This window comes from Dipodomys merriami, unplaced genomic scaffold (assembly GCF_024711535.1).
Source record: "Dipodomys merriami isolate MVZ:Mamm:240054 unplaced genomic scaffold, mDipMer1.0.p SCAF_4, whole genome shotgun sequence".
Lineage (NCBI taxonomy): Eukaryota > Metazoa > Chordata > Mammalia > Rodentia > Heteromyidae > Dipodomys > Dipodomys merriami.
In genome coordinates, this window is record NW_027205603.1 from 55,283,118 (window position 1) to 55,296,948 (window position 13,831).

At 34.5% G+C, this 13,831-nt stretch overlaps 1 protein-coding gene across 1 annotated transcript in view; it reads right to left on the reverse strand.

The window, feature by feature from the left end:
* Positions 1-2,707: 2,707 nt before the first annotated feature.
* Mmp16 (matrix metallopeptidase 16) overlaps positions 2,708-13,831 on the reverse strand; it is a 239,489-nt gene continuing 228,365 nt past the window's right edge. Inside the window, exons 9-10 of the mRNA XM_069991021.1 lie at positions 10,073-10,188; positions 2,708-7,523 (exon numbers count right to left, since the gene is read on the reverse strand). Of these exons, the coding sequence (XP_069847122.1) occupies positions 7,189-7,523; positions 10,073-10,188 (451 nt within the window). The 3' untranslated portion in view covers positions 2,708-7,188. The remainder of the gene's footprint in view (positions 7,524-10,072; positions 10,189-13,831) is intronic.

Here is a 13,831-nt window from a genome sequence, read left to right on the forward strand (position 1 = left end):
TATTGATGATAATTTTGTATTTTGAATTATGAAAAGGAACAATGTAGTTCATATCCAATAAAGTGTAAATGACAAAAAGAATTCAAAAACCTAATTTTACTCAGAGGTGTAAGAAAACTGGGACTAATATGATGTCTGCAAACGTATACTCACTAAAAACATTGATTTAAGGATAGCTCTTGCATTGCTACCAAAGTCATTAATTCAGTTTGTTTTGTTTCATCTTGATGGAGAGAAGAGAGAGAGAGAGAGAGAGAGAGAGAGAGAGAGAGAGAGAGAGAGAGAGAGAGAGAGAGAGAGAGAGAGAGAGAGAGAGAGAGAGAGAGAGAGGTCCAAATCAGCATTACATGAGAGCAAAGAACATGCATCCTAGTGACTTTTCACATACACAGCTCACGCCAGGCTTTATTCATCCATATTTTGGCAAGACAGGCCAACATGGCAACATACATTCATATACAAGATGGTGAATACAGGCAACACCATAGCCTAACCTACCTAAAAACATCTTACCATGCAGTCAAATCGCACTAAAGCTTCATAGGCACACATGTATTCACTGGCCTATGTCACTAAATGTGATGGCATCTGGGTTCCAATTTAGTACAGAACAAGTGCTAAAGCAATATCTTTATGGTAAATGATATTTTCTTTCATGGATACAAACAAATGAATTAAGCAGTTAGACACATGTATAAGTTAAAAAGCTGATCATTCTTTTTCATCATTCTCTCCTCCAGCTTTTCTAAGTAAGAATGAACAACACCTGGCTTTGATGCTAAGTGGCCTGATATGTAGAATTATCATATTTTCACATTTATATTTAACTAATTTTTCTCCCTTCATAAGGGCATATATATCCAGCTCTATAGTAGAGCACATGGCAAAGTTATGGGAATTAGAACAACATTCTATCTTTAAACATTTTCTTACACTGTTCAATGTATCATCTAATGTAAGGACACATTGAGTGCAAATCTGAACGTTATCTCCAATCCTATATTAGTATATGAAAAGAATTCTAAAACACATTGTTCTTTAAATTGAAAAGGCATTTAAATATTAGAAATCTCAATATATAAGTGATTTCCATATATAACTTTTTATACATACACTTTGACCATGGTTACTGATTATGTCCTCATTTTCCTTAAAAAAATATTAGCTATACAGGTGGACCAGTTGCAACAATGAGAAGTACAAGTTGTCATGTCCAAAACGAACTTTACAATGTCGGTGCGGGGGGGCAGGGGTAAGGAGAAGGATTGGGATTGGGGGGGAGGGGGGAGGCTGGGAAGGGATGTGAAGGGTAAACAAAGGAGGAGGCTGCACTGCTTGGTAAGAAATGTATGCATTATCCTGCCCATGTAATTGTAACTTCTCTGTACAGTATGTTCACAAATAAAATAAAATTAAATTTAAAAAAAAAGAAAAAATATTAGCTATGGATGCCTGTGAAGTCTTTGTTTATAGTATTAATGATCCTATACCCTCATTATAAAGAATTAGGATGATTCTAAAAAAACAAATGAATGTTGTATCTAGTTACAAGCCCACAAAATTGAAGGCTGTTGCTTTTGTACACTTACCAGATAATTGACAAGTATTTTACAATATCACTAGTTTTCCCCCTTATTTTCTGTAAATACGTTGAATCAGTTCCCATTCTTAGGCTTTCTATACTATTGGTTTAAATTTCAAAATAGACATATATGTTTTAAAAAATGTTTTAAATTGGCCGTTGTTATTCTGACCTGAAATATTTCAGAGTCACTTCAAATTTCAACCAATAGAAGAAAAAGAGCAATTATTTGAGCAATACATTAAAGACAAAGGTTCGGGTTAGCTGAGACTAGAACACTAAGGCAGTTGTTTTGCTACTATGCCAAGTGTTTTATGGTATATGATTACTGAGGTAAAGTTCTACCCTAGGAAAATGGCCTTTCTTATGAGCTTTTAACATTATACATCTTTCCAGTTGAGGTTACTGAACACCTAGTTCCGGCGTTTTGGGCCTAGAAGGCTCTGTGTGAGTATTAGATGTGTTTACACAGGTAACATCTAACAACCACTGGGGAATATGTACATTGGTAAATCGATAACCATCACTAGTGCAAAAGAACTTGAAGGTGCATTTTTATCTACTATTTTTATGCTTGCTTAAGGAAAAATTTCTGGTTGTTTTGTTAAGGAGTGTTAGCACATATCTTTATAGTTTATAAAAGACTCATTTTCGCCCCAGTGTCACTATATTATTAAATATAATAGTTTTGTTCATATTTATGGTTGGTACTGCCCCAGTTGCTACTTTCTTAATTGTATAAAGTTCTATTTTTTAATATACCTGTTTAAACTCTTAGTATGAACTGTGAAACCTGTAACGTAGATTCATATGTTCTGGCACTTACTTCCTTTTGGTCACAACAAATATCATGAAGGTTCATGGAATCCAAAGAAATGGTGAAATTCTCCAGTGTGATTGCCTTGATACTTTTTGTGATATCCTACACTGGCTGAGGTTTTATTTATAGATATTTATGATACATCACCTCCATTTTGCCTTTTTTGGTTTAGGTGAAATGTTTGAGATCTGTAATACTTTGAAGCATCTAAAACTAAATAAATGTTCGTTGTGTTTGTGGAAAAAGATTTCATTACCATCCCCAAGGTTGTTTCAGTATATACTACAATCTCACAGACTCAAAACTATAAGTAATTCACTGTCTTTATTAAAGTTTCTGGAAATAATAATTCCAAAAACTTAAAAAAAAGAGAATCTTTTCATGACTCTTGTTTAACATGTCTATTTGATAATAACATTCATTCCTCTTCAACAGCACATTGGTTTAGTCAATATAGACACATTTGTTATTCTACTGTAAGATCCACAAAGCATGGGTCTGTATTTGTACCATACTAGAGATATCAACACAATATTGTAGAACTTGCAAGTTATTACAGCACTATGCCTAGAATCCAGTATATACACCACCGTCCAGGTATTCGAAGGACCACTGAGTTTCGGACAATGTTCTCATCCACCACAATGGATTTTCATCATCCATAAAAAGAAAAGGAAAATAAATATAAAATATATGGAAAGCCAAATTATGTAGTATGACTAAAAAGAATTATAAACAACTTGAATAACAAAGGTAACATTAGCTTATTTCAGTAAACCAGTCTGTATCATTTATTACTTAGTAATTATTTTTTGGTAATCATTACTTAGTAATTTATCGCTTGATTCAGAAAAGCCTGGCTCTCTGATTGATAACAGAAGCTGATTTTGCTAGCAACATATAATATTCTTTAATGTAGCTCTGTAACCTTTGCAGTTGTAAGCAATATCTGTATTCACCTGTCTTGACCGCCATCCTGAAGACACTTTGTTCTCAAATGGGTCAGGTATTAAATTCACAACCTTCTCTAGAGAACTGATGTGGAATTACTGCTTCACAGGCAGTTCAAACTGATGGGATATTTTAGTACTTCATTCAGTCCAGTTAAAAATACACAGAACAATATTTGCCTAAAATTATAAATGATGCAGTCATTATGTGTAAAGAACATTCTTTTCTTTATGCTTGAACTTATATTTGGTAAAATAGTGAAAACTATTTAAGCAGAAGAGTTGCTTTTATGTGAGCATTAATTATTTTCAATTCAATTTGGGAAGCACTAGGTATGAGCTTTTCATGTTACTAGTGATGAGATAATGAAAAATAGTTGATGAGTTCCATGTCTCTACAGAAACTCAGGTGATACGTTACTGACCTATGGAAATTAATTCCTCACTGGATTTGAATTTCTATTCTAGTGTACTAGATCAATTATTCATTCTCCTATTACTATTCAGTTAAAACTGTCATCTGAAAAGAAACAAACAAATTCTAGGTGGAAGAAGAGTCAGCAACTGTATTCATAAAGTGCCTGGTGTATTACACACAGTTGAAATCCCAGTCTGCGTACTTATGTTTTCATATCCTTTGTGATCTTACAGCTTGATGAATGTTCTAGTCAAGAGAGCAGCACATATGCCTTTTCTTATCATATAACCTTCTTCTCATATTCAAGTAAATATCACTCAAACTTTGTCCATGACATTTGCCAGAATTCAAGCACGAAAGACTCCTTCCTTCTTAATGCCATGATTATTTTCTAGCCCTTATATACTTACAGTCTTATGACGAGTCAGAAGATTGTGATGAATGAGGAAAGAGCAATAGAGTGCTTATTCAGTTTCTCATTTTAGAGAAGAAAAAAAAATCAATGCAGGGTGATGGAGTTCCTCAGTGATTTGCACACGTCCCAAAATGACATAGTTCATTTCTATCTTTAGCAAAATATAATTTCCAGTCTTTTTTTTCTTGACTTCAAGGTGTTGAAAGGATTAACCCTCTCCCAAGCAAACACTGTATAAACGAACTTATGTATAACGTCCTCCATGCTCAGCAGCAGTGGCTATCTCTGTGCTATCAGCATCATCTACAATGGAAGCACTGAAGCAGAGCTACAGGGCTGAGTCTGGTCCTCCTCTCCATGCTTTTTCGGCCCTCACATTCATAACCCTTCATGTCTGGTCAGAGTATAGTCTGCATATGCATAATGCTTTAACATACAGCCATTCCTTGTTACTTTCTAACGGTTCTTTTCCCTTAGCCTTACGGTGCATACATATGTTCAGATTGTAAGAAATACCCATTTTGCAAGGCTTTTCAACATGCCACCCAGATTAGAAAATATTTTCCCCAACCAAATCAGAAACATGTAGTTTAACCAAAAGACATTCTAATTTTCATGCTATGTTGAGTATAAATATAAATTCAAGGCAGCCAACCTATCCATTTCCAAATAAGAATGTATACCTACACTCATTAAAAATCATCTGGAAAGGTGTATTATTAGCAAATGAGTAAGAAATTTTCACTAGTATAAAATTCCTGCTTTATATAAAAGCCACACTGGCCATTCAAGTATTTGAGGTTTTGTTTTTCCCCTATAGTTTTTGTAAGTCATACTAAAATGATGAAATTAGGCTTGAACTTATATTAAAAGGAAATAAAAAAATTCACTTCTACCTACAGGGCGGTTTTAGAGCGTGCATGTAAAGAGCAAGTGTCCATCTGCAGATCCACAATCAACATTCTTTCTCTTCCCCACTCTAAGGAAACAGCTCATGCTTACTAGGTTTTTAGAGAACAATAATCCAATGGTGAAAACACCACCACAATTCCTTCAGTTTGTGCCGGTTTGCAAGTTAAAGGTCAAAGGGCAAAGACATAGAACAGGACTCTTCAAGGAAAATTTTCACAGAAGACAATGTTTAAGTTGTTGTTAATGACAGTCAACAGATCAATAATCAAGTTCAAGGCAAGCTGTTCATTGTTTCAAAAGCTAATCCCCCTCAAAAGCTGGCTTTCACACAAAGCCAAAGTCTGACTCACGGGGTGCATTCCTTCTGACCATCTCTAATAAGTTCACAGCCCCTATGGCTGTAAAGCCTTTCACTGCAAGAAGCAGCTCCTAAAAATCAATAAAGAGGTCTGTCAGTTGCTGACTTTTCTCTAGGAAAAAAATATTGATACAAACCTGCTCTGCAGGTCACATGAAAATGACAATACTGTTGTTAGGACAAATTACACTCAACAATGAAATGCTTTGGTGGTCTCTTGGCTCTGTCAGTGATCAAATGAATGGCTGAATGCCAGAAGCCACACTAACCCTTTGAGAACTACGGTTGACATGCAGTAGGTAATGCATTGGAAGATTCTCATGCAACCTCAGAGTCATCTTTTAATTCAGTTTTCAAATGGCAATGGTAACTGCATGAACTAAGGCAAATTGAATTTTCATGCAATAGTTTTTAAAACAAAAATTCAATATGTCTAGGAAAGAAGAAAAAAGAGAAGACTTCAGCTGTTATAACCACTTGTTCGAATAAAATTTCACTCTTTTGAGATAGTTAGCAAAATATCTGTTTTATTTGCCAGAAAAGTTTTTTTGGCAAGTGACATTATTATCTTTGTTATAAATGCATTTATGTATTATTATGAATCATTTAAGAATTACATGAGATTATAGGCTATGCTTTAGAAACCAAAGTTCTTGAAGCTGTGACTGTTCACTGCCCTGTTCTACAACGTACCAGATTCTGAAAGCTGGTCTGATAGTTCTCAAAGGGTTACACCAATGTGTTAATAGAGTCACAAATCCTTGTAAAATAACTGTCACTTATATCTATTTCAGAGGCATACTGCTTCTTGCTCTGTTTATAATGAATATTGCTGACAGACCCACGGAAGGCCTGGGGCAATGGCCTAAGACAACCTGGGGAGATATCACAATGATGGAGGGGGTCAGGTGGCAAGAAAAGGTTTAGAAACACTTCAGAACAACTTAAAGGTCCTGTGTGATAGAGCTATGAATATAAATGTGATGAAACATTGAGGACAGAGCTGAGAACAGCTGTATAAAACGAAAAATGGATGTATTATTAAGGCTGTTACTATATTGCAGATATTTTGGCCCCTAGTTTGTTGGAAAATGGCTGTCCCAACAGTCTAAAAGTCCTGCATGTGTATTCCAGAACTCCCACCTGACACAGGGCTGCGCGGAGACTATCCGTAGCTGTCACAGAGCTATCTTCTTTGGAGACAAAGCTGTTTTGGGTCTTCACACTTTCCTGAAAGTTCAATGGTGGATTTTTGTTGTTGTTGTTTAAACTGTATTTTCCTTTGCTTTAAAGAAAAAAAAATGTGGGTTTTCTGCTTTTCTTTCTTTTGCTTTTTAAATAATCTCTCTTTCCCAGAAATGGGCTCAGACTTCAGAAGGAAAAAAATAACATTAAAAACCTTTGTGAAGAATCATTTCTTCTTTTTTTTTCCTCTTCTTTAATTAATCCTGAAATTTAATTGGGCATTGAGCGTGCAGAGGAAAGGCCTAGAACTGAATGACAAAGAAAGACAAAGGACTGAAGAACGGCAGATACTGTGCATCATGGAAGCTTCCCCATGAGTGAATTTCCACTCATGTGCAGGACCAGCAACCCTCTGGGTTTGAAGGTCAGCCCCGATTCAGGCTGCCACAAGCCTGCTCCTAGCTAGGAAACAGCATAACAGCTCTTGTCTTGAATCTCAAGTTACCACAAACTCCTGGAAAAGAAAGAAAGAAAGAAAAAACCCTACATCACACCCACTCTTGCATAGAGCGTTTACAGTACAGTATGTGGCGGGGTGTTCCTTTCCTCTTGAACTGGAACACAGTGTAAACCAATACAAGAAGGCATAAGGCCAAGATGCAGGGAATGACAATAGCTATGGCTTTCACAGTGCTGGCTGTGTTGTCCAGTTTGATGATAATGTCTACATCATCTGGTGGGCTGTGTCCTTCTTTATCTCGGTCTGTTGGTCCATCACAGCCCATAAAATCCTTGAGGATGGATCTTGGATATCCAGGTTCTACTTTGAGTATTTGGTTGTTGAACTTCCAATACTCCTTTCCTTTGTAGAAATATGTAAAGCCTGGTGGGAGAAACACATGCAGGTATCACATATTTGTTATATTATATATGCCTTAAGGTATTAATAAAATAGGATACTTTTAAACACTATCTTCAGATCAACTAACTGTACATGGTATGTTCCAGGAAATATGTCCTCAAATACCTAATGAGAGAGACAGAGAGAGGTAGAGAGAGAGAGACAGAGGGAGACAGACAGAGCGAGAGAGAGCGATTCTGAGAATATTGTCACAGGATTATACATTACAGTGATAATAACAACCTACAGTGGAGGATGCTGAAATTGTTTCATAAAGTGAAACGCTGTTTACACTGAGGTTGTTGCTGAAGTGATTGTTCAATATATTGTAAAGAAGTTTCTCACCTACTTACACCTCAAGGGAAATTTCTAATCATCTTAGCATCAGGCATCTTTGTACTCCTTCTAAGCAATGGATTCTTTTTGTCATTTGGAAAAGATACCATAATAAATCATCAGACAGGAGATGTTTGGTTCTCTCTACGAGGAATCTTAAAAAATAAACCTTTTTTATAGTGTCTTGTACGGTATCTTATTTCTGGTACAAGGTCGTGCTTATTTTGTGTTTTATCTCTTTATTTGACTTATTTGCTTAATGTTAAATTTGTGTCACCTAGCCATATTTTATTTAACTTTCAAAGTTATTACTAATTCTTCTAGGAATAAAATGAAATGTATCACAATTCTAATAGTTTCTATTTAATAAAGAAGTATAAGAAGGCTTAAATAATTTAGTAGAATATAGATAGATCTTTATTTTCTAAAACACTATGATTATAGGTAATGGCCTTGCTATCTTTGTAAGCTCCTGACAAAGTATAAATGTGCATTTTTCTAAAATATTTTTCATTTTTCTTTTTTTGGGGGGGGTTCAGTCATGGACCCTAACTCTGGGCCTGGGCACTGTCCCTTAGCTCTTCAGCTCAAGGCTTAGTGCTCTATCACTTGAGCCATAGCACCACTTCTGGCTTTTTTCTTTTTTCTTATGTGGTGCTGAGGAATCGAACCCAGGGCCTCATGCATGCAAGGCAAGTGCTCTACCACTGAGCCACCTTCCCAGCCCCGTATTTTTCATTTTTCTTAAAGGGACATATCTAGTCTTTTCTTTCTTTCCATAGCTCCTTCATATAAAGTTTCTTTAGGATTATGCTAATTGAATTTAATTCTTGTTTTGATATAAAACAAAAGCATAAAAGCCAAAATAATACAAAAAGAAGAAATGCAGTAATGCAACATTTAGTATAAAATGTTCTTGGGAGTTATCTATTTTTCACAGAATATGTAACTTGGAGTTCATTCATAGTCATTAAGAAAGGCTTTTTTTCTTCTTATATTATGGAGGCTTATTATATCAGAAGCACAAGCTAGAAGTTTAGCATATGCCATCTGTTAATCCTTATTTTCAGTCCATCAAAGAGAATTAGTTACCCATTGTTGTCACAAAGATGAGTGTGTGTGTGTGTGTGTGTATGTGTGTGTGTGTGTTTGTGTATTTCCCTGAACCCTTTGTGAGAATAAAATTCAAACCCTCACCTTAATCTAGAGCCTGAACACATAACATTTTTACTAGTGAAACATCAAAGATGACATTAGGTATACTTTTGGCATAAAGAACTCTGACATTACACAGAAATTTTAGATAAGAAGGATCCTCAGTTCAGGTCACTTCATTTTGGAAATCATGATGTTCATTGGCATTAAAAACTCTGCTGTGGCTTTTATTTTACAAGGACAGTTTGGTAATCAGAGCAACTTGCCAAGTGAAAACAGGTGTATGCAGATTTAAATTTTTCTGCAGGGAGCTAGTATTTGAACATGCTAATAACATCCATTGTAATTACTTAATAAGCTTGGATAAAGGAATGTTGAAGGCTTGCCAAATAACTGTACCATAGATGGTCACAACTGAACAATACCATTGAATGACAATTGAAGAGACCTTCAAAGTAAATTAAGATGCTTGTTTATAAACTGGGAAACTTACAGCAGAATGTGTCCTCATCTTCAATTTTTAGTCAAAATTAATTACTACAATGCTACTGGGCATCACACAAAAGTTACGAAGATCCATTTTTTTTGTTTACATTTATCTGTGCTGCAGGCCAATAACATACTTCTTGCATAGGCATAGAATTTGTAGTTACTGAGTACACTTTTGAGAAATCAGTCAAAAAATCAGAAAATGTAAGTATTAGAAAAAAAGTCTAAAATCTTGGTAAGGGAAATGTATCAAATCTGGAAAATTTGTAATGTTTGATAATTTAGAGGGCTTTATCTCTTATGAAGTATCTATTAATGTATTACTTTTATCTATTTGTAATGATTTTCAAATGAACCGAAGTAAGTTGAAGTAAAAAAAATTGTCTAGCATATAATGCTAGGTGTAAATGTAGAAAGCTAGGTCATAACAGTATAAATATTGCAAATAGTCATAGTATGGTATTTTCTAATGATTTATTTTAGCATAGTGAGAAAGAATAATGTGTTACTAAAACTTGAAACTTAGGAAATGTACAATGTCCATTGCATACCATTTTCTTTATGCACAAAGGCTCCCTGAGGAGATTCAGGGATGCCTTTCCAGACTGTGATTGGCTTGGGATAGCCAGGGTCCATGGTTTTCATTTCTTCACTATATCTCCAATACCTAAAAAAGACAAAACAACAACAATACATGCATGGGAAAATTTCATATGAAAACATTTATAGTCAGTGCTGGAAATGTGGCTTAGCAGTAGAGTGCTTGCCTAACATGCATGAAGCCTTGGGTTCAATTCCTCAGTACCATATAAACAGAAAAAGCCACAAGTAGTGCTGTGGCTCAAGTGCTAGCCTTGAGCACAGAGAGGCTCAAGGACAGTGCCTAGGCCCTGAGTTCAAGCTGTAGGACTGGCATGAAAAAACAAAAAAACAGTTATAGTTAACACTTACTAAATCTTGACACTATTACCTGTGTTCTTGATACTGATTTACAGAGTATCTGATTTAAATTACTAGAAAGTCAGTGCACATAAATAATTTGATTCCTCTTCTGTGTGTCTTAAAATGCATATTAATGTACACATCCTGCATATGTTAAAGTGAGTATTTATTTGAACTGCTAAAATTAACAAATGCTCTATGCTCTATGATACATAAGTTTACTTGTAATTTATAAGACTACATTATACCTATTTATGTAATGTCTTGAATATGGAACCTTAGTTTTCAAACTATATCACTTTCACCAAAACACATATGCACTAGATTTAATTGATCTTGTATTGTATATTATGTGATATAATACAGACCATAAATCAATTTATCAATAAATACCTATTTTGATAGGAAGTATTAAGAACAATAAAAATGCAAGACAAGTTATCTAGGAATGTATGAATGCCATTTTTAAATAGTAGACAGTAATTCCTCTTTGACGAGCTGATATTTTAAGCAGAGAGCAGAGATAACTAAAGAATGACACATGTAATTTTTGGTAAGAGAACATTTCAGGCATGGGAACTAGAAACCCAAAGTTCTGATGGTGAGGATATGCTTGAAGCATATTACTATCTACCAAGAACCTACAGTAATTACAATTGACTTAGTGATGGGGAGATAATATAGAGTAAAAACAAAAGACTAAGGTCAGAGATACTTTTATGCTATAATAGTCTTTGATTTTTGCTTTAAAAGAGAGAAGCCAATATATATTTTGAGATGGGTAACTTCAAGATATGGGTTATTGTTGAAAAGAGTACACTGGTTGCAGTAATAAAATAGATTAAAAGGGACAAGGTAGGAGTAGGGATACCAGTTGACATATCATTGCCTTGCATACCTTGAACTGGTAATGGACCTACAAGGAGAATAATAATTCAAGCAATTCAGTTTGATAAAAAGAATTGGAAGTATGTACTAATATGTTAGATTTGGTATGTGAGAAGGAAGTTGAATATAGTTTGAAGATTTCAATCTAATTTTCTGGCAGAAAATTATTACATAAAGAAGCAAAGTAAGGCTGGGTATTGGTGGCTCATGACTATAACCCTTACTACTAAGTAGGCTGAGATTTGAGGATCTGAAACCAGCCAGAGCAAGAAAGCTTATCTATTTATCTGTCTGTCTGTCTGTCTGTCTGTCTGTCTGTCTGTCTGTCTGTCTGTCTATCAACAGAAAGTAAACTTCAATTATAGTCAGAATTCTTACACCCCTTTCCTCTCACAAGGTGGCCTATAAGGTAACTTTTCCAGAACCCCTAGGCTTCTATGTCCATAGCCCTACTTATTAGCATCTATATATCTCAAAAGTAGGAAAATTATGTTCCTGGTAAACTCATGAATTCTAACACAATTACATGAAACCACTGGGGGTTCACAGTAATAAGATGGCCTATTCCAGGTATGATTCTAAGTCTATAAGCTATAGGACATAACATTGTATGGATTATATGATTTAATCACAACAAATCCATGAATTAATCATCATTATTTCCATTGAAGAGAGAACTCAGAGTTCTCTTGGTCAAAAGATGACAGAACTAGTTTGTCTACTTTCAAAAGTCATCACTCATGGGCTGGGAAGGTGGCTCAAGTGGTAGAGTGCTAGCCTTAAGCTGAAGAGCTGAGGGCCAGCGCCCAGGCCCAGCATTCAGGCAAAATGACAGACCAAAAAAAAAAGTCATCACTTTCCAACATGACTCTGGCCTCCAAATTTTTGGTCAAAAGCAGATATTTTCTAAATTTAATTGACAATGCTCATTGGCCCTCACTGAACTGCTAAAGCTAGTGTGTACCTACATGTCGAGAAGACAATGAACTTGCTTAATTGGTCTTAGGTTAGCCATTTTACCTGAAAATTGAAAAAGCAAAATGATTTCCACTCTAGTTATTTTCCCTGTGCTAGATTTATGGAGAAGCCTTTATCAACATAACTATAAGCTCTTGTTCAGAAGTCTGTGCTGTAAATTCCTGTAAACATTACTCAGGTAAGATGTGGAATAAAACAAATTTTGCACTTTCAATGTTCTCATGAAAAGAAGAAATGGCTTCAAGATGTATTCCAATAGGAAACCACAAGGCACAGAAAGAAAACAAATTCTCCTAGGTATTTGCCATAACTTCTCATCACAGGGATGATGAAAACAGATCTGATGAGCAGAGGAGGAAAAGTTTCATAGAGAAGCAATAAGCTGAAAAAAAGATGACTCAGTACTATATATTGTTAACAATCCTGAAGTATATTTTCTTTCATATTTTGTTCACAGAGACATCTCCTTTTAAATTATTTCTAAGCATCCTTTTTTTCATAGAATATTCTGTAAGGACACAGAATTATTTGTGGGGTTGAGATTGTGTTTATAATCTAAAAAGCTCTCCTCTTGAGTAAATACTTCAGTAGAGTTTACAGCAGTCATACATGTTTATTGTTTTCTTCACTGATCCAAATAATGCCTACAGAAAAATTTGAATACCTTATTTCACAAATATTAAGAGAGCCATTTTTTTACATTTTATATTTCTAGACACCAAACAGACCTTATAATCAAAATATTCTTTCTTTTTTAACAAAACAGCTATACTTTATGAAGTATGGTATATAATTATATTAATTTATACAACAATCTTTCATATGACGTATTATAATGTCCTAACATAACTGCAGCATGTATAATCATTTGTTTACCAGTTCCATCAATGTCAGAGCATTGGGTATTATTTTATTCAAAGAAAATTTATTTACATTTTCTCACTTTAATATGAGGCAGGTGAAATTCACATGAACTGTCTGATTTATGATTCAGTTTGGCTTGAATACCATGATGCTGCTAGTCTTTATCTGGAAACTTTATTCTTATCATAAATTTCCATGATCCAAATGTGCATAATACATTTAATCACAAGATGTTCATTGTTTGGGTATGTTTCCTTTGAATTTTTACTCAAAGATCCATTCACCAATTAATGGATAAATTAATAAATTAATTGCAAGCTATATAAGATTAATGCAGATCACATTTCAAGAAAATATTCATGGTGTATAAATTTTATTAGATTCTTTAACATAAATGAGTCTGTTTGATAAATATCTAGAGAACTTAAATGTGATTGGAATTATTTAGCTATATTCAGGATTATCTTTAAATGTCCAAGATTTAAAAATACAGGTTTGTACTTCAATTTTCAACATACTTGAACATATTTTACCAGGAAATAAAATGTCTGTCTCTCTGAAAAATAAGTTTTTAATGGATTCATTAAAAACTAAAGAAAATATTCTGATATGGATGGTTTTATTGTGAATAAATCCAC